Raw genomic sequence first — 22,317 nt, 5'->3', positions numbered from 1 at the left:
TAAAGAATATGTGTACAAAGGAATGTGAAAATCCTTTGAATAAAACCGTCAGTTTTCTTTTTGTTATTATAAGAGCAAAATATAACTAAAATATATCTGTGTATATCGGAATACATAAATTAACAATGACTAAAATAAAACTTGTTTTTTTACGCTGCGTACTATACCTACTTTGAATATCATAAATAAAAATTGACACAACAAAAAAACACTCTCAGTATGTATGAACCAAAATTCTAATACTACACAAATAATATAGCAATATGCCTAAGTCAGTGGCCACACAAATGTTTTTTAGAGATCCCAACTGCATTTGGCAACTGAACCGAAGTGAAATCGCTTGAGCCGGAAAGAACCTTATTGTTCTAGAATAAAAATGTATTCAGAAGATACAAGATTAGATACACACCAGTATATAAACATGAGAGAGATTTTCAAAATAAGCTCGCAGTAAGCTCGTGAAAGATAAAAAAAAATACGTAGAATACATGGAAACAGTTTGTTTTCTTTTTTATAAGGATATCGCGTTGTCTATCGTAGATTTTGTATAAGCTATGACAATGTTACATACTTGCTTGCGCCTGATCTCATTCCGGTCGTGTCGGATTAGGATCCCATCGGGCTATGAGAGTGAAGGAGTACTGAGTGCACCTATATCTGCGCAAATGCTCGTGCACTTTAATATGTCCTGCGCAGTTGGCTGTCTCCTTACATGAGAACAGCCATTGTAGCTGATAATCGGCTAGGTGGACATCAGATCACATACTTGCTTATTGATCATTTGTGTACAAGCAGAACACAGATGAAGTAGGTACCTATTTAAACTGTATTGTTACTATTAAATGATTTTACACAGAATAAGCAACATGACATTTAAATTGTTGATATGATATGATGGACATTGTTATTTTAATTATAAATTAATCAATGACGGTAAGTATGATTTTCACGTACACAATAAATTGATGTAAAACCAGCTTCAACGACAGCTTTTGTTAATGAATTACCGATCATGACGATTTTAATGACAGTACAATACATTTCGTGTAGATATACAACCAATCTTTCCAAGGGGTATTGGGTTGCCCGGGTAACTGGGTTGAGGAGCTCAGATAGGCCGTCGCTCCTTGTAAAATAATGGTACTCAGCTGCATCCAGTTAGACTGGAAGTCGACCCCAACAAAGTTGGGTTAGGCTCGGAAGATAATGGAAATTCGTGTAGATATGAAAAAATAATCTTCAGAATATTAAATGAGCTTCTACTTTTGTATCGAGAATCAGGTGAGTTTGAAAACGAATCGATACAACCGCCGAACAATAAACAAATAAATACACGTTGGGTTCGAAAACTAAAACAATTACATTACACAAAACTAAGTCAAAAGACAAAGTTCACCTATTTGTGATTCGGAACACACGTCGGTAACTCGAGACATGGAGTCCTTATAATACCTAACCTTGTTTATGCTACAAGTTAACGGGAATTCGGATTATGTGTCCCATTACCAACCATAGATATAAAGTCACTAGAACAGATTACTACTTTTATGAACGTAAAAGAGTTCGGTACAGCCTACTCTCTGGTTGACGAGTGATCAAAAATTTCCTAAAACTTTATAGTCTTCACAAAATTCATCATAAATACCAACATTCTTAGTCCCTTCGGATAGTAAAAAGGTAAATTAGAAAAGATATAAATCCCCAAAGATTTGTGAACAGTTGATTCAGCTTTTGCGAAAATTTATCTTCGGGCGAGTCCTTTCCAGGATTAAGACTATGGAAGCATTTGAAGATTCGTCTATCTCGTTAATAAAAATGTCGTAAAGTCAAATTACGGAAATACGAGACATTTTTGTCATTTCTAGCGGAAGACGTTTGAACTAATAAATATAAAAAAGGTAATTTCTGTCGGTAAATGAATCTGGTTTTACTGTTACCCGAAGCTCTTTGAATTTCAAAGACAATTTCTAGAAATTAAATGTAGTTTTTCTGTAACATATTTTATTGATATTTTTTACATAATAGGCGATTATTTTTTTACAAAATATAAGAAGATTGAAAAGGAGGAAAGGAATACCAAAAATAATTACGATTTAAAAAACGTGTCAGGTGGTTTTAAGTAATAAATTAATCAATCTTAATGAAATATTTCTTCGAAAGAAAAATTAAAGAAGGAAATATGATTTACAAACGTTCTTTGGGAAATAGGAAAAGGATTTTCACCTTTTCAGCTATTTATCTTGTTTAACCAATACTTTAAGGCTTATCTACAAAAATCACGTTCTTCAATTTTTTTTTATCTGACGTAACATTGATAGAAATCAGTGAGTTTTTTTACAAACTAATAACTAAAAAATTGTGAGTTACATTGATTGAATGTTTTTTATAAATAATTCCCGAGCTAGAATTTAATTTTTTAATCAATAAACTCATAAATAAAATAGCAAACAAACACGTAATGAACACTCCTCACTCCACACATAATACAAAATTACCTATGCAAAATGCCAAATACACTAAGACCATTGAATTCCCTTTTGGTGTTCATGGAAACAAATCTGAAACGCCATTAGCCACGCCATTGGCGCACTTTATCAGAAATTTCCAACATTATAGCGCTGTTCCCGAATAAATGCATCCGAATGTAACGAGTAACTTAGTTCCCGATTGTGGGATCGTTTGCAAATTCAGTGAAACTAGGAATGCTATTTTTTATATGATAAATTTTTTTAGTTGTATAGAATTTTCGGATTTTGCTAATAAATAAATATACCGTAAAATAAACTGGAAACAACAATGAAATCTAAAGGAAAGTTGCTCGAGAATTTATGTTCGTTTTTGCTCGACTTTTCCTGGCCAAGTCGAGACTCCAAGGACCAATGTTTTCATAGTACGAGTCCTTATAGAATTATTGACGCGTAAAATTACTGTCGCTGGAGAAATGAAACATAAATACTGTTTTCATCGATTTAGTTATTTACTTAAACCGCTTCCAGTTAAGTTATTACTGGACGACGACTCGCTAGCAATAAATCCGAGTTATAAAAATGCGAAGCGTAGTACGGAAAGTCCGTGGTCCTTCCAGCTTTTATTATCTCCTAGTATGGTAGATTCCTTTCAGCGTGCTTTAGAAGAGCCCTTTTTATCATAATGTGCAGTTCTCGTAGTACTACTTGTCTCTTGAGATTTCGTAACGAAATGTTTGCTTGTGTTTATTCTGTTTATCTATAGTGTCTAGGGGATTTTGTATGGGTCAATTTTTGGAATACTATTTGGGAATAGAATCACACATATATGTAGGTGTGGTTGACCCGAGGAAAGTCTTGATTCCAATCACAGTTTTCAGTCAGTCTGATACCGGCCATCATCGTTGTAATGTGCTTTCTACTATCCATCTCCATTCTGACTTATGAGTCTAAACAAACTATCGGTCGACTAAAAGTATGCACTGTGAGCGTACTCTTTACTTGAACACAAACCTAGAAGAGGAGACTTTTAAAGTAATAAACCATGCTAGATAATTACTCTCTATACCAAAATGATAGTACAATTGAAACACAAATCTTAATCCAGCGGTACTAGTCGGACTAATTATGATGCATGTTAAGCTAAAGCTATCTAAATAACGAGGAGTAATGTAGTTTCGCTACAGATCTGTATGCAGAATGCCATTTTGTCTGCAACTTAATTGCACATTATATTTGTCTAGCAACTTGAACTTGTACGTTGTCAGCAACTAAGTGTAGTTATTTTGAAGGTAAACTTTCGAAATTATGAGAGTTTTACTAAATGAAATATATTATATTTAAATATCTAAAATATTATGACGTGTTTTCAACATTTTATTGATGCACGTTGTAAATCTATGCGATTGCCGAGTCTTAAATGATATTGATTGTTTAGAAATTACATAGTATTTGGTAAACAGCTCTGTACGTAAATATGAGTACGCACGCATTGTCATAATAGTAATAAGAGCGAGCGCTTTCAAAATAGTGAATTTATGTGGGTTATGAGTATTATGAATCTAAACAACTGATACTTATAGCTACCGTACGTATACCTCGTAGTCAGTAACCAATTTTTTTCCTTTAAGCTAAAAGTCAAAATTGACACTAAATAACCAATGTATAATAAACAAAACATTTTAAAAGCATCGAAGCACACCACCGTTGTGCCAGAGCAACACAATTTTGTTTGTCTTGGCTTTTATTGCAATTTCCCTTGCACATGCGACAAGAATTGCACCCTCTAAGTCTAGTTGCATACACGATGTGCATAGAAATATCGCGTTTACTTTGAACATTTGTATATCGCGAGAACTTTGCTAAACTGGAAACTTGGAATCGCTGTCTTACAGAAATGTATTATGAATTTAAACAAGATCAATAAAGTTATCCGTTTTGTGGTTTTGTTTTGAATCTTCATGTAGTGTCTTTTCAGTGATTTTGTACTGAATAAAATATTTTATTCATAATTTGTATGATGTGGATGCTCTTTGTAAAAAAGCGCGATAAGCTGCGATAAATGGTTATCAATGTTCATCCTGTTATTGCAAAATTGAATACTTACTTCCTATAAACTACAATCTGGCCCAAAAATTAAAATATCCATTGCAACACAATTGACAATTTATTATGCAGTTTTGTGTTTTCAATTTCGATCCGATAAAATCAACTAGACTTTTCAGCGTAAAACGAAACGGCTTCAAAAATATTTCGACGTAAAGCCAAAATAAAATTCGACTTCACCGTCCCTGAATTTATTCAAACGTTTCTTTTTATACTGTCTAAATACAAAATATATACGAACGTAAACGAATAAAGCTGTCAAACCTCCATCTAAAAAACTCAATAAGATTCCAAAATAAAATCTCCAGACTAAAATGGCAGGGATTTAGTGAAAAATAGGCGAATCGATACCGGGTCACGTCCGTAAAAAACTGCTTGCCGTCACACAAACTGTCTACCGCACTTGAAAAGCAAAAATACTCAAAACACGAAGCACCCTAAAGTCTAAAATTAACATCCCCTAATGAATTCCTCGTCACTCTTTTTAACGTAAAACAATCCTTCGTGCACTATAATAAAGTTTGTTTTTCTTTGTAGTTCCACGTACGGTGTTAAAGGAGAGGTACGAGAGTGCCCCTGAAGAGGACGAGGTTGCTCACGACGTGTCTGATCTTGAGCACGATGAAGTCGGTAAGTGCTTTTTATTTTTTTAAACCTATTAAGCCAGCAGATGCCTCGTACTTGGCAGGAGTAGCGTTACACAAAACTATATTTAGGTGGCAGTTCTTGAGAGTCTATTTACTTCAAGTGTATTCGTATTTTTAGGTAATACTATCAGATCCAAGATAACAAGTTTCTAGATACAGCTGAATAGTTCTGACGGCAAAGCTCAGACATAATAGAAAGGGCGTTAATGTCAGAGTATTTTTACGTCATGAATGGACTTAAGCAACGTGCTTAGTTGTGAATTTCGCTGATAACTTTAACGATGGACTTTGCCTGGACGAGAAAGATAACATACTATTACACAATAAGACTCCTAAATGATGCGTTTATTTTTGGTATGGTCTGCTAATAAGTAAAAGGCTTATAAAATGTACATATAAATTGTATCATAGAACGATTTGATGTGATCGTAAAACTGACAATATTAACCACTAAAGATTAACTCGATGATAAAATAATAGATAAATGGTTTTGTTATGAATTTCAATACTAATACACTTGTTAAACCAATCGTGGTAAAAATACAACTATGGATATAATCCGTACACTAATTAATTCGAGCCACTCATACGATCGAAGTTACGAAGCCATAAATTTTAATCATCAACCGAACATCGCTTAAACCGCCGAACTGCCTACAATATAGTCGGCCGCAATCACGAACACTATCTACCTAACGTGAGCCATCAAAATAATCGCTCCACAACAAACCCTTGACGCGGAACACTTAAACAAATGACTATCATCAGGGCTGTGCCCGAAGTTTGCAGTGAAAAACTATAAAATTTCGATGTTCACAACGACCCTATGCGAATAGTCAAGAGTTAGGTACTTTTAGGCTCCACTTCCAATTTTACTCGATGCAGCATCATCAGCTTTTTTATTGCTCCACTGCACTTGTGGATACAGAAAAGGAGCGTTAATCACTACGCTCGCTTTTGGATTGATCAAATTATTAATTCGTTATTGGTATACCAGTTATTATATATGAAATTGGCAACTGAAACCTACCTGATTTAACTTGCATTCCGAAACATGAAGGAACTGAACTAGCTTTAAACAGACGCCCATCTATCTACGTTCTGATCACCCAAAATGCAGTTGAATCTTTAATCGATCAACCCACGTAGGAGGTTCTTGGTCAACAAACTCCATTTCATAAACTAGTCACTGGTCTCTCTAGGTGTTTCTTCACCAGTTAACTCTATATTTTTAGAAAACTTCGTTATGTATTTTACGTTAAATAATCTTACCATGTATATTTCACGCCTGTCAAGTGCTGTTGTTCAACGGTTTTAAGTTTTGAGCTACTGAATTGAGGTTTAGAAACGTGTAAAGTTAGCGAATTCTATCGGTGTACGTGAAACTTTGCAATCTAGAGCACAATTCGGGTGGGGTCATGTATAGGTGAGACTCGTTTAACTAAACCTGTGTAAGGTAAGTGTTTGTTACTTTGATACTGGGACACAGTCAGTGTTTTACACTGCTAATTTACTGTGTTTGAGAATATTAGTTTTGTGACGAATTGAGCTCTACTCAAGACAAAATTAGCTTAATTTAATTAAAACTACATTCAGCTCATGGTTTGGACCGCGGCCCGATGGAACTACTTCGTGAATTCGAATAAATACTGGCCTCTTAGAAAATTAGTCTTCAAAATGTGAATCATTTTTGTCAAATTGTACCGTTGTAGTATGAGATTAGCGCGTTTAACAAAAGAACAAAATGATCAGTTCTATTGTAGTAAGAATAAATGACGCGTAAAGAATATTAGGTATTATGGAAAGTATTTTCTATTCTTGTTCAGAAGTCGAAGAGATATTTTCACACTAATAAAACTTTTACAAACATGAAACTAGAATGAAAAATGTGTATTAAAACTGTTTTCTTCACTAACTTGGTGTTCGTTGTAACTTTATATAAGAGCATTTTATGTCCTTTACGTATTCATAAAACTTGAAGCATTTCAGCATCAAAAGTTTTCATACTTAGCTGTCAGACTTAATTAGTCGTGCAAAAGAATAGTTAGAAAATACTAGCTTTTGCCCGCAACTTCGTTCGCGTGGAATAGTGATTACCAGCAGATTTTTGATTTGACCAATAGATGGCGCTATATGTCCGGAATAATTTTATTTTTATTTTTTTTGTAATAAAAACTATCCTATGTCCTTTCTCAAGTTTCAAACTATGTCTGTACCAAATTTCACACAAATCGGTTCAGTAGTTTAGGCGTGAAGAAAAGACAGACAGACAGACAGAGTTACTTTCGCATTTATAATATTAGTTTGGATTTAAAAAGACAAAGCATTATTTTTTAAGAAATTCTCTTTTGTTTCTTTAAAAATTACTATTTCATGTATTTTACGGAATTTGGACTAAAATTTGGACGTTATTTTCTTTGTAAGCAATATAAAATTTTCTTGTCTTGTCTATTGAGAACGAAAAAATGAAAATCTGACGTGAAGATCTTTATTATTTAGATTTTCTATTTATACTACAACACAAAAAGTGTTAGAATCAGCTATTCAGAACACTTTTGCAAACGCGTTATAAAATAACCATTGGTATGTTGTTAATGCAGCATAAAGATAAAATAAAAATTTATTTTATATTAATATTATTCCTACGCAAAATAACAACGTGCACAAAAAATTAGGGATGCGATAAAATATCTGCCCATTGAGCGTTACTTGATAGTAACGCTCAAAGTAGTTCAAACATCCTGTGCAGAAATAGAATATTAAAAAAAAAGACTACTAAAAAAATAATTTGATAAAATATTAATAATCCTTATTCCATCCGGTCCCATTCTATCTTACCGGCCGCTGGCTGGGCCGATGGTTAGAATACATATTTTTTTATAGTGAATTCACTCAAAGATTTTAGTCCGTCTGATACCGGTCAAATACCACCTGATAGTTGTTATGTGCGCGTTTTCATACATATCCTTTCTTATCAAGCGCCCGATAAAACTGTCGGCCGACTGAAAAGTCTGCAATTTAAAGCTACTTCTAGTGCAAGTAGAAGCACTTATTCATTACAGCATTCGTAACACATATATAAAATTGTTTCAGAGCTTGCCTTCAAGCCTCGCATATACCTACAAACTTTATGACTAATAAATTTTACTGAGTAAATACAGCCCATGTAGGCTGTAAGAAAATCAGTATTTTAATTCAAGGAAGTGGATGTTTGAATACAAATTAGTACACCATTTTATATACGTTTTGCACGTTTCAATACCCTCCTAACACACGTACCTCTGACAACCAATAAGTACCTAATTCTGAGTAGTATTTTAATATCACTATCAAAAGTATGTATGTCCGTTCTGCAAGTAATATGTGATAGAAATAGTATATAATATTGTATAAACATTACATAGCTAAACAAAGGTAACATCATAATCATACTTCAACGGAAAATAAGCACAAAATTACGATATTACACAAAACACTTCAAATTAACAAAACTCAAGTAGGCCAATAGGATTAAAGCTCACCAATCCATTTTATTATAAGGGCTCCCAAGAATTATGGGCCGAGCATGAGATTACAATCAATATCTTCCCTGCTAAGTGTATTATCCAACTTCCAAAGTGTATGGAACGGGACAAACGAAGAAATTTGCTTAATCTCCTCTTAATTTGGACTCGAGGATTTGTTTGGCTGGCGTCAGGGCACTTCTTTGCTTTGTCAGTGTGAAAACGGATTATAAGATAAAAGGTTCTCCTCAGACGCTCGTGACGGCTCATAATGTTCTAAATCTATTAGTAATGTTGTGAGTGCTGGTTTGTAAAAAATGAGCAAGTTCTTGAAGAATTATTTGTCTTCGTTCTTACATGTTTAGTAATTTTAGTTTCTTGTTCAATCATCCGATTATCTACTCCCTATAATATTGTGCATCGTTATGTTCACGAATAAACGTCATAATCAATTGAATAGCATTCCTCGAATGTACCAACATTAGACTATAGGAATTCCATTACTAGTCAGATCTTGATTGTTTATCGCGCTCGTTAGATGAATATTATCGTAGAAATACACCCAAAATGTAGTGTTTCATTAAAGTGTGATATACATACATTCATCTTGATCGTTAATTGGTTATGTAATGAGAACATTGTTTCTCAATTTGAATCAGTCTTATTATGCCTAATTACTGTCATAGTTAGTCACCGTAGCTCAAGTATCTTTGTGTATGAAGACACTGCTGTTCCGTGTTTTCATCCTTAAAAGTAGACATGTGTATAAATATTTTTATGTATCTCAAGCACCAAGAGTATAAAGTAACAAATAAATACACACTTTAATATAACTACTTAAGCACGAAAAGTAATATCTTTTCATCATATTTATATTTATTCATCTAGCAACCCTTAATACTCTCAAAGATGCCCAGCGGCAACGACTTAAAACTTCTCTGCATTTTCCTTGAAGATCAAAATGGAAATTTTAATATTGTCGGTAGAATTACCAGTATCTCTTGAAGGTGCGGCGTTTTGAGTTTAACTTAGTGCGGAAGGCAATTGCTTTTCTTCCTCCATTGAAATGTTCAACTTGCTGTCTTCAATCGACGTTTATTAAGTTTGGTCTGACAAGGAAACTTTAACAAAGTAGCTGAAGCAATCGTATTATATCGTGAACTTCATATTTTATGTTATCTAACTAATATCCGGAGTCTTTGGTGTTCAGTAGATTGGAAATGTTTGTTGTCTTTTGGGAAATCTGCATTTTCATTGTTCCTTGATTGAATTCTCTTTGTATTCATGTAGTTGAAGAGAAGACCTCTGTTCTTTCGAGCATTTATTAATAAAGATTTTTTTGAACCGTGTTTATATTTCACGCTTCTCAATACTGCACATTGTTGACAGTATTTTGTTTTTGTCGTTCAAATCTCACATATTGAGTTGGCAAACAAATTGAATTTTGCATCCATTCCTAACCCTTTGTCTGTTCAGTTCTGCATCGGTATTGACTGAACGATATCTCAATATTTCATTCGTATCAATCTGACCCCCTGTTTCTCAATATCTCAATTTATTTTTCGCTTCTTTGAAGGACTCGAGTCGATGATAAAAAACCCTTTTGTGGATAGTTCGTCTTTTATATTTGTGAAGTGAAATACAATATTGGGTTTTTCGCTCGACAAAAGTTATTTGGTAAATTGTATTCTGATGGTCTGTTTTGGCACTTAAAAAGGCGGGATATTTTGTAAATGCTTGAGTGAGTATAATAAGTTAGTATAAAGAAGCTCTAGTGAGATCTGGTGCGGCAAAGTTCTTATTAATGAAGTACACTTATTTGATGATCTATTGGTTATATTAGCTGGTTCCACAACAAACACAATGTAGCTAGGCATACATTTTTGGGTGATGACACTTTTTTGTCAGCAATACAGACTGCTAGCGGATATAGCAGTATTTCTACAGAGTAAACACAAAGTATTCATAATTAATTTTGTTAGGATACAAGACGAAGAACACTCAGTATATCAGACCCACTTCATCGACCTTCAATTCCCAACTTCCTAAACATATACTAAACTACTAAACTCTTGCAGATGAGACTAACGACCGTTGGTGGGGTGAATCAGCCGTGCCACCCGCGCCCGCAGTAGCGGCAGTTCCACCCCAGCGACCTTCCATGTCCACCAGCCTGAACATTACCAGCATCAGCAGAGACGAGCCTTCACCATCAACGCCCAGACATCATCTGGCTAAAGATGGTAAGTAAAACATAACCCTTCTTGGCAGTCGGGTAATTGTTACCAAAGTAACCTAAATAAGTCTAAACAACCTAAATGCCCCAAAGGCTGGTTTTTATTTTTATCAAAAATTAAGCATTGCCATCCAACGTGGCAATGTTGCCAGCCTCTTGGGCAGCGATGAGGAGGAGCTTTTTGATGCCATTTTATAATTGTTTTTAGTAAAGTATAAATAAGTTTATTTTTAGGTCATGTAAATACATGTATTACCCTTAATTTAAAAATAAACACTATCTGACTAAAGAAAAAAAAGTATATGATGATAATAAGTTTTAAATTGGAAGCTTTTCCAACGTTGTAAAAAAGGAGATTTTCTATTTGGCTTTTCAATGTTGTAAAAAAAAGGTTTTCTATTTCGTTTTGGCTGTTTCTATAAAAAAATATGGTCAAGCTTTAAATGAAAAAGTTCTAGAGCCATGTATTGTTCCACCATTTTAGAGGAAAGTAAATTAATTTTTCGTCTATCTGTTTTTCAACATTTTCTTTTTAAATTTTTTTTTAAACAGTAAGGCAAAAAGGGGTACACAAAATTCAAGTGGAACGTGCCTAGAAAATAATAATTGAGAACACACAAGAACTACTTCAAAATTATGTTCATCCTTGGTAATATATTAATGTATTCCTCTATTGGGAAAAAATATATTCACAAAATAAACTAAAATGTTATTTTCGTTGAAGAAAATATCAACGTTCTAGTCACATCATTAATCTGTGTCTTAAAATAGTTTTTGCCATTGAGGGCTTAACATATTATACAACAATTTATCATTCAGAGATATTTAGGTACGCATTCATAAACATAAGTATTTAATTCAAGAATAAGTTAATTGTGCGAGTCCAATAAAGGACTAATGTAGTTCTAGTTGTCAAAGGAATTTGAGTCGTAAGCCGACTACTGTATGTTCAGTTTTGCATGACAGATTACGGGAATAAATAAACGGATTCTAAAATAGGCCCTTATTTAATTACAAAGCAATATTCTAGTAAAGTCTGAATCTGAAACCCACAATTTTCAAGCTGGCAATCCTAGGTATTAAACAACTCTCAGGTATTGTTTAATCTCCATTATTTCATCTATTGCGAATTTAATTTGGTCTTAATAAAATCTTTACTAAGAATGCAAATGACTCTCTCTGTATGTCGTGCTATCACGGCATAACTACTGAACTGTTTATACGAAATTTTGTTCATACATATTTTTGAGCCTGAGACAGCACTACAGTAGCTACTTTTTCTGGGTAAAGGAAGTATGTAGAACGGTAACGAACGGCTAATTTAAAATATGACTTCACATATAATTTTTTTACACTAGTTTATTTAGTTGCCAAGTACTTTCGCAAGCATATAGGTTAGGGTGTCCCAAAAAAATCAAAATCATTTTTTTTTTAACGCATACCCTCCTATTTTTTTCCGTTTGGTCCAAAACTATTATAAATAAAATTTTATGATGGTAGGACCACGGTAACCCGTGCCGACTTACATTTGAATGTATGTCATACTTGCTCTCTAAGACTAACGCGATCTAACTCGTCGATGTGCTTGTGATTTCTTGTTATTTAGTGATCGAATTATTGTTTTCAAACAGCCAACATGTAACTAGACTTACGCAGTTATAAAAAGGGTATATTTTAATTAGGGGACCTAAAGCATCAAATGACGGGCTCAAAACTTCCGTCTAATGGACAAGTTCTGGCAGTTTCATTGTACAACTAGCGACCCGCTCCGGCTTCGCACGGAGTAACAGTATTTCTCCACTACTTAATGTTTGTTATTATACATGTAGACCTTCCTCTTTAATCACTCTATCTATTAGAGAAAACCGCATGAAAATCGGTTGCGTAGTTTTGAAGAATTAGGTAAGCTTAGAACGGGACATGGGGACAGAAAATGCGACTTTGTTGTATACTATGTACTTAGTGCTATTCGGGAAAATAATTTAATTGTGAATGAAAACGTAAATCTTACTATTCGCGAATGCATTATCTACTGGGAAAAGGCGCGTATTCCAACAAAATCTTTGCCTAATTGTGTGACGAAACTCGTCACCTTGTATCAAGTTTGGAGGGACAAAAGACGTTTTTAAGCAACGCCATCACGACTTTTTCAGCAACTTAGATATGTAATTTGTTTGATTTTGATTAATAAGAATAAACCATCATGTCCCGAGCCTTTTCCCACTATGCTGGGGTCGGCTTCCAGTCTTGCCGGATTCAGCTGAGTACTAGAGTTTTACAAGGAGCGACTGCCTATCTGACTTCTCAACCCAGTTACCCAGCAACCCAATACCCTTTGATAAGACTAGTGTCAGACTTATTGGCTTCTGACTACCCGAAACGACTGTCCAAGATGTTAAATGACAGCCAGGAGAGCAGCCGGCCTACAGTAAGCGCGAGTTACAGAAAGCACGCGCTTCAGAGGAGCAAAGAGGAAATAACTCTTGAAAAACGATTGGATGTATCGTTTTTCAGGGGTTATTTTGTCTTTGGTTAATTTTTTTTTTTTCAAAAGAAGATCTTTACGGTACGTTGTATGACAAAATCACCTCTAACTTCATTTCAGTAAAAAACGAGTTCTTTGATCGATCGCCTTAAAATTAATGACAGTTTTCTACATGAATGTGTCCTACCTTCTAGTCAAATAATGCTTCGTATCAAGAAGCCAAAGTTTCAGCACTGAGAGTTAGTGAACGATGTGGCCGAAAGATCGGTGAAGTTCATGCAAGACTTTTATTGATTAATCACAGTAGATGAGGAACAAAAACAATTATTGTTAGGTACCGTCCTAGAACATCGGAAAATTTATCCTGACTGTAAAAAAAAACTACTTTAAAATGAAAATTTTAACAATGAAATTATTTTTCAATGTATATGAGAAGATAAAACAATATTTGGATGTATTCGAGGTTTATTTTTAGTAATAATAATTAAGATCTAAAGGACAATGCTCAAAAAAAACCCAAGCCCGGCGCAAACGAAAAGTAACTCAAATTATAGGTAATAATAAGTAATGAAATACTGCATAGGAGGCATCATCGAAATCAATGGCTAAATGTATGAAATTGCTATTTGATTTTTTAAAGGGGTAAAATGAGCAGCTGGGGCTTATAGTTTAATTAAAGTGCTATCTGAAACAACAAACAAGTAATATGGCAAGTAATAAGCTTCTCCAAAAAGATAAATCAATACCGAAGTACAGGCTGCAGCGCCCACTTCATCGCGTCATGAGCGTTTTACATTACTTAGGGTGGGCTAGACATGAGGAACAGTTCGCGCATCCCGCAACATGTTTGGATCTCGTCGTGTTAGAAATAAAGAATCGATGACTTTTAAGCGTTATTATTAAAATGAAAAGTACATTCATATCCTGTTTTAGTTCTTTCATCCTATTATCTTGTAAAATTAGGTAGAATAGTGGAGAAGTTGCTATAAATATGTCATTATGTACAGTCTTAAACCACAACTGTATCTGTTTGCTGTTCCTTTTACTAATACATTATGTTACCTCTAAAATCTTGAGTAGCAATGTACCGCAGATGTTAAAATTCAAATAGCAATTTCACACATATAGCCACTGATTTCGATAATGCCCCCTATGTAATATTTAATTACTTATTTTTACCTATATTTTGACTTACATTTCTTTTGCGCCGGGCCTGGGTTTTTTTCCCATACTTCATGAGCATTGTCCTTTCTCCATAATAAGTCAGTACAAATTTTCATGTGAAAACTTTGGCATTAAAGGTAGAATTCCGTGGGTAGCGGCTGACGCAGCCGCGCGCGGCCTACGACAGTCGTCGGCCGCGCGCGACAATAGTCAACATATGAAAATGTATGGCGCCGCTGCCGAGGCCAGCGACAGTCGCGCGCGGCCGACGAATTTCGTAAGCCGCGCGCGGCATTGTCTTGAAATTAGTCGATTTTGTTCGTCCGTTCCCTCTAGTCGAAGTGCTAATTGATATCCTTGAAGAAGAAGAGGATGACGTGTTGCTGTGGCTGTATTATGAAAATAGATTACCAATCTACCCTATCTTTAAAAAGTAGAAATGATGAAGGATACTACCAAATACTGATTCAAAAGCATTTGTATTGTAATGAAAACAAAAGGTAGTTTTGCCGAATAAATAAAAAACAATTCAATTCTGGTTTTACTAAAATTCTATAGATGTTATTAAGCGCTAGACCATGTTGAGATGCATACGGCCGCGCGCGGCTCACGAAATTCGTCGGCCGCGCGCGACTGTCGCTGGCCTCGGCAGCGGCGCCATACATTTTCATATGTTGACTATTGTCGCGCGCGGCCGACGACTGTCGTAAGCCGCGCGCGGCTGTCGTAGCCGCTATCCACGGAATTCTGCCTTAAGTCGGCACGGGTTACCACTGTCTGATCGAGATAATATTTATTATAGGAGATAATGAGGTCAAAACGAAAAAAAATGGAGGGTATGCGTACTTTAATTCGAGAAAAAAAAAAATCCCCGTTATGTCTTGGGACACCCTAATATAGGTATTATCACAAAATATAGGAATCGTATAAGTAAATATTCATGTTGTTGTTGTTGTTTATCCTAGCTTATTTACTGTAATGAAATTTGAAAACCGCGTCGACGGTATTTGATATCATAAATTAAACTATCGATACGTGAGTTCAAAAGGACCACAAACTATGTTTAGCTAGTTATAGTGTAATTTACTTTGTCTTGTGATTTAATCGATAAACTTAATTAGTTGTATTATTTACATATTAGCAATTGAGTAACAGTTTTACAAGAAGCGACTGCCTATCAGACCTCCTCTCTCAAACGAGTTACCCGGGCAACCCGATACCCTTGGTGAGACGTTGTTAGACGACTGCTAAAGATGTTCAAACGACAGTCGGGACACGCCTATTTAAAATACCTTCCGAAGGAAAGGACATAGAGGAACTCGATATGATAAGATGGTCAATGTTCAGCTATCCAAGCACCGCAGACTTGGTCTTCACAAGTATCTATCTATCTATATCAGCCGCTTTCCATCAAATTTTGTACGTAGGGCTCTTCCATACTTTTCCACTTCTGACAATCTTGAGTTGACAACATCGTCACGAGTAATAAATGACTAAAATATCATTTCTACGAATATCAATTTTGTATCAAAAACATTACCTATATTGTGTATCGCACAACAATTTCTATTGACGCTTCATTTCCACGCTGGATACACAATCACAATAGAATTTCAATACAGACTAAGCGGTATCACTTCATAATATATACCTCTTGCCAACCCAATGAATTATACCGGGGACCTCTATTCAATACCGCAGTTTACTTGCCCAAGTTTACATACAGGGAGGTATATGCATAATTACCTGAGTTGTGTCAACAAAGATAACTGCTGAACTGATATTACTTCGCGAAATACAGCCTCAAGATCAGCAAAGAGGGTTTAATAAGCCTTTTCAAACAGTTATTAATTATGGCCAAGTATTTATGATTAATTCCGGGTTTTGCGATTTGTTTAAAGTAAATAGTGGAAAGTGATGATCAAAAATGTAAAAGCTAATATTACCCAAATCAATTATTATAATGTTCCTTTTGTAGTACCCGTGACCTTTTGTACAACTAAGTAAATAGCGTTTGTAAGCCGGTAATTTATTTGGCCGAAATGATCTCCCATTTACTTAGCGGTGATGACCCTATTAATCTGAGCTGGAATTTGGGGGTTTTCTGACTTATGGATACAATTTTAACTTTAGAACACGACAATGAAGACAATCTTGGGAAACAAAAACACATCAATCAGTATTAAAATATAAATAGCTACAGCTTACGGCTTAATACTAAACTTATACCACAGGCACTTAGTGTGGTCCTTTAAATGTGATAAATGGTTCAAAGTCTTATAATAAGAACAGCCTACCCTTTAGTTCTGAAATTAATAGTTTTTCTCTTCCACAGATCAATTCGACATGATGTACGTATACATCATAGCTGGCGTGGCTGTCAGTCTACTACTCTGTATAATCCTGGGCATCATTCGCTGCGTCATGACCAAACAAACTTCCGACCAGCCAAAAGGCCCAGACGTGTCAGCCACCACAGAAATCCCCAACGGATTCAATGACAGCATATCCGAAGTTGACAACGATATCAACATAACTAGCCTATCTGGCCCCGTCGACACTGTTGACTCGGGAATCAAGCAAGACATACAGTACACCAACGTTGCTCTTAGTCCCAAAATCAATAAATATGTCGGCAGACCAGTACCTAATACGTATCCTCATGTGAGCACTAATATGTACGGACAGGTGGCCGAATTCCCTATAGAAATGCCTCTTCGAACTATGCCGCATGGCACGTTAGGGCGCGGAGTTGCGGTCAAAACTCTGCCAAGAGTTCAAATACAAACTGAAACAGACCCTAACACGAGGAGTTTATATCGATATTCCAACGCCCAGTACTACTTCGGGTGACAACAAGACAAAAGCCAGGGTTCGGACGTATCCAGGACTTACTGTTTCTAGTTGAATCGTGTAGTGAAGTGTATATAGTTCACGGACTAACTAGTGAAGTTTGTAATGTTCTACTTTTAAATACGGAAACTGTGATATTAATTGAAAACTTTCCTATTGTACTGCGAACAGTTTTCCAACTGTAGACACAGAAAGACAGTGCGGTTGTTCCTCCGTTGTGAATCGAGAGATGGGTCGTTGTTGGCAGAACTTTGTTATACTGTGTTGACCTCTTGATAACTACCCATTGTTTTGTATGTCGAACGAATCAGTGTGTTCATTTATGTATTCACATTGTTTCTCTTGGGAGTTACACGTAGTTGAAGCCGTTGTATAATTAATAGCTATACGTTCAGTTATACGAATTTCCTACACATAGAAACTGTATGGACAGCCTGGCCGAAATATTTGTACTTTGGTTTCTTGCCAGCTGTCAGAATCGTGCTAAAAAGCCAAAAATTCTTTATTTATTGTTTACGCTGTGTACATTTATTTTTCGAACACTTTGCTTTGGTAGCATAAATCTTTAATGTGTTATGTAAAATAATAATATTGTATCCTATGTTATTTTAACACTCATTGCTAGTTATAGTAAACGATATATTTATGTTGATAGTTTTAATTAAAAAAAAATATCGATGTCATTTTGTCACTCAAATAGCTAATTATAAAGATGGCGTATGTGCAAACAGGGAGTTAATTAGAAATGAAATTATCGTTTTATATGAAGTACTGTTTGTTGGTTCGTAGTATTGGTAATTGCTTTTTGTGTCTACCAGTGACGGATTATTGACTAAGAGTTGTAAAAGTTATGGAAATGATTTATAATTGGTTGGTAAATAGTGTTATAGTTTGTACGTATTTGATTTTATAATAGTTACTCGACTGTGTTAATTGGGTTAAACATACAGAGAACCCTTTTCTAATGGTATGATGTAAGCCATGAAAAACATAATAAAGTAATATTATGGTAAATATTGAAAGTTTAAGGCAAATATTACCTGTTTTGGACTTTAGAAGTCATTTTTTCGGAATTAAATTCCTTTTATGATATTTAAACAAATACAAAATTCAAATTACCAAGAAAGTTTACAACATCAATGTTTTTTTCATAGTTCCGATACGTACTCATACAAAATCAATTAGTTAAGATGCCTACAATAAAATCAGAGAACCAGACTAAAACATGAATACAGATACAAGCAACAAGGCTTGTTAATTTTACCACGGATATGTAGCCGTTAGTAGCCGCAGTGACAAGCTGTGAACTCTTAATGCGGAATGTGAGAGGATAATTTATGATAATACGTCCAGTCACATTTGCTTTGACACTTCCAGTAAAATGGCCTTTAAAAAGGATAGAAGGTTCGTTTAACAGCTGTTTTGTGGTAGACGATGGATGCATAATGGTCTCTACCATTCCATCTCTTTTAAGGCTTAAATAATTTTGAATATTTTTTTTACATTTGACAAGCGTCACGGCCTAGGTTTTGAAGATATTTTCACACAACCACATTATCGCCAATACCTACTATTACATTGTGTAATAAGATGTTTTAAAAAATCTTTTTATAATTCATGGCTGGCACAACACAACATTGCAACACTTCGTCTGTCAAATACACTTTGTTAGTCATAGCCGATGAATAACATAACACAGACACTACAAACATTTTCATTACACTGCAACTTAATAGCACTCCTAAATATGCTTTCAGAAACACACAAGCTAAAGATATCACTTACATTGTCTGTAACTTAGATCAAAGATGTTTAGATTCTATTCTAACTAAACGCTAACTCGACACGGCATCTGTGAACATAAGGACATGCAAGTGTACACTTGTGTTTAATACGAGATGAGATACATCTGCAGTTGTGTGTTCTACGGTCATTTTGGTATTGGTTGTCAGAATATCATCTGTCTTGTTGCAATCCTTGTTTAGGTTTGTAACTTAGTCATATACTAAAGGGTTTGGATGTTTAGGATTGTATCCTTAATTGACATTGTCATTAGCAACTTGATCATTAAAATTTGTGTGAAATGAAATGGCCTGTGGTGGAGGATAATATTAAATGTCAAAATATGCTCTCAGAAACACAAAACGTAAAGATATCACCCACATTGTCTGTAACATGTTTAGATTCTATTCTCTATTCTACATCTGTGAACATAAGGACATGCAAGTGTACACTAGGGTTTAATAAAAGATGAGATACATCTGCAGTTGTGTGATCTACGGTCATTTTGCTATTGGTTGTCACAATATCATGTGTCTTGTGGATGTTTGTTGCAAACTTTGGTTAGGTCTGTTTGTATGGTTAGGTAGATTGTAACTCAGTCATGCGGTTAAGGATTTGGATGTTCAGCACTGATTGCCCTTTATTGACATCGACACATCGACTCCACAAGAATTTAATTATGAAGTTGCTAGAACTTCAAAATTAAATTCGTGTGAAGTAAAATGAGCATGGGGTTATGGATTTACCTAATTCATATACTACTATTCACAGTTGCTTCTTTAAGAAAAAGCTCAATAGCTAAAAATCTTTCTTAGAAAAACGACGTGTCGATCCAATTAAAAATAAACTTTCTATTCAATTAAGAAAAGCTGTTCAAGTCTTAAAACTTAACAAAAATCGTACTCAACAAAAGAAAATTCCGTCTCAACAATTTCACATACAGCTTTTTATCGCGACAATCCAATTAAAATCTCGTAAATTGCAACAAAGTTCCGACAGCCCGGCTAGTTGATGTCACGTCACAAATTAGGAGGCACTCCGATTCGCCCAGCGTACAAGACTTGGACGTGTTCAGTGTTCACAGACCAATTAATGTTCTCCGTGACTCTAACGACGGCGATGTACCGAATAAGTGGATTATTTCTAAACGGAGATTTGCTGCCGTACCAATTGTTGGGAACCAGGAAATTGCTTTAGCTGTACTGCTTCAGTTGGTAGATTTTATCAGTTCACGTTTTGCTTTTTTAGTCTAGCTTCAGATTTATGTTTACATTCACCAATTTATATTGCCTGTTACGTGAAATGTATACTTAAAATTTAAATCAGAAGTCAGGTTTACCGTCTTCAAAATCATGAAAAATTTGAAATGTAAGCAACTATCCCCTTAATTCTCACTCAAACCGCAGTATAACCATCTTTCTCCATACTAAAGTAGCGGATGATAAATGTATGAGATAAAACGTACCTATGAGATAATACTGAGGATTAGAGCGCTTGGATTGTAAATCCAATTCTCCCCTATTGCCGCTCTCGGCTCAGCCGCCGTCTTTTGTGTGAAACGAACTTTGTGATCGCATATTGGTTTAAAACTGTAATACTTATTGTGAGATATATCTTCCAGCTTGTCACATGCGGCTACGGTAAATGCTGAGACTATTTTAGTCTTTGTAATGTATTTTAGTGTGTAGTGTATTTTAGTTTTGCAAATATATGACTTACAAACAAAAAGTTCTTATGAACGTATTTAAGCAATCATTTTTTGACATAGATCTGCTTTACGACAATTTGAACACATGAATTATACCTTTATGAGTTAGTAGATTTCGTGGAGGAACTAAATTCCTTCTAGAGTGTTCCGAGAACACCTGAGTCTAATTATTTTGGTCTTAGTAGCCTGATTATGTATGTCATGATCTAGGTCTTGTAAGACATGTTTTATGTATATATGATAATTGTAATATAATTACAGCCTAAATTAACACAGTCGAGAAAGATATGTTATTTTCAAAACGACTGACTGTAAAGCCTATCCAGATCACGTTAGTTAATATTTTTAATTGTAAAACTAATAAATATCTGTGTACAGATAAATTTTTATGTCGTACATCGATTTAATATTAAAGTAATGCACATTACAATACTGTTTTATTTATTTATGGACCAAAACCACAGGAACCATAGGATATCTTAAATCTTAAGAAATTACATCTACTTTGGCTCACATAGTAATTAACCTTTGTCCTTTTCACGGCTTCTATACATCCCATTTCTTAGCTCCCGAGTAATCTGAAAGTGACACAACACCGAAAGGATGGCTTTTAGATAATTAATGTACTCGTAAGTATTCATTCAGTACCTACCTAATGAAGATAGCAATTTCTGATGAATTTGTGATGTTTCATATTATGGAGCTTTCGTTTTGTTTTAAATATACTATAGGAGTAATCAACTTACAGCTCAAATTAAAAAAAAAAACTGATGAATTTATCCTCAGGAACTAGACATCCAAATTAAAATTTTGGATTCTCGAAAATGTATTGTCTAATTAAGACACAAGAAACTCAACAGTATACATAAACAAATCAGATCAATACACAGCAGCAAACATCAACAATTTCGACGAAACATAAACGAGCAACGTACTCAAAGTTGCTTGAACAGTAACATGTATTTACGATGCAGATTGTGATGACAATATTTGTATACAAGAGATACAAGATACGAATACGTAAAGGGATACGGCTGATCCAGTGTTCAACGTTGGCGTCGATAAACTAGTTATGAGCCATAACTTAAACCCGTATACTGCAGTATTTGCAACGGAGACACATCCAGTATTTGAGGATCCGAACACGGAGGGAGGAAAGATAGCGGAGATAGCATTCTGGTAGGTCAAGCAACGTAAGATAAGCGTAATCAATTACTATAACTAACGTGATGTAAACCAACCTCTCAAGGCAATCCTTCTCTTCGTCTTGTTTGATTGGTGATTTTAAAAAGGCCCATTAGGCGGGTCCCATTGAAGCTTTGTAAAAGCGGAGTTAGCAAAGTTCATCGTCTTCCGAACACCCGCATT

At 34.9% G+C, this 22,317-nt stretch overlaps 1 protein-coding gene across 1 annotated transcript in view; it reads left to right on the top strand.

The window, feature by feature from the left end:
- Positions 1-21,379, top strand: part of LOC110378812 (uncharacterized) — a 93,879-nt gene extending 72,500 nt beyond the window's left edge. The window contains exons 7-9 of the mRNA XM_021338227.3: positions 5,109-5,201; positions 10,800-10,964; positions 16,942-21,379. Of these exons, the coding sequence (XP_021193902.1) occupies positions 5,109-5,201; positions 10,800-10,964; positions 16,942-17,459 (776 nt within the window). The 3' untranslated portion in view covers positions 17,460-21,379. The remainder of the gene's footprint in view (positions 1-5,108; positions 5,202-10,799; positions 10,965-16,941) is intronic.
- Positions 21,380-22,317: the final 938 nt, after the last annotated feature.

The sequence above is a fragment of the Helicoverpa armigera genome, chromosome 2 (assembly GCF_030705265.1).
Source record: "Helicoverpa armigera isolate CAAS_96S chromosome 2, ASM3070526v1, whole genome shotgun sequence".
NCBI lineage: Eukaryota > Metazoa > Arthropoda > Insecta > Lepidoptera > Noctuidae > Helicoverpa > Helicoverpa armigera.
Note: the sequence above shows the minus strand (reverse complement) of the source record. Positions and strands in the feature narration are given on the sequence as shown.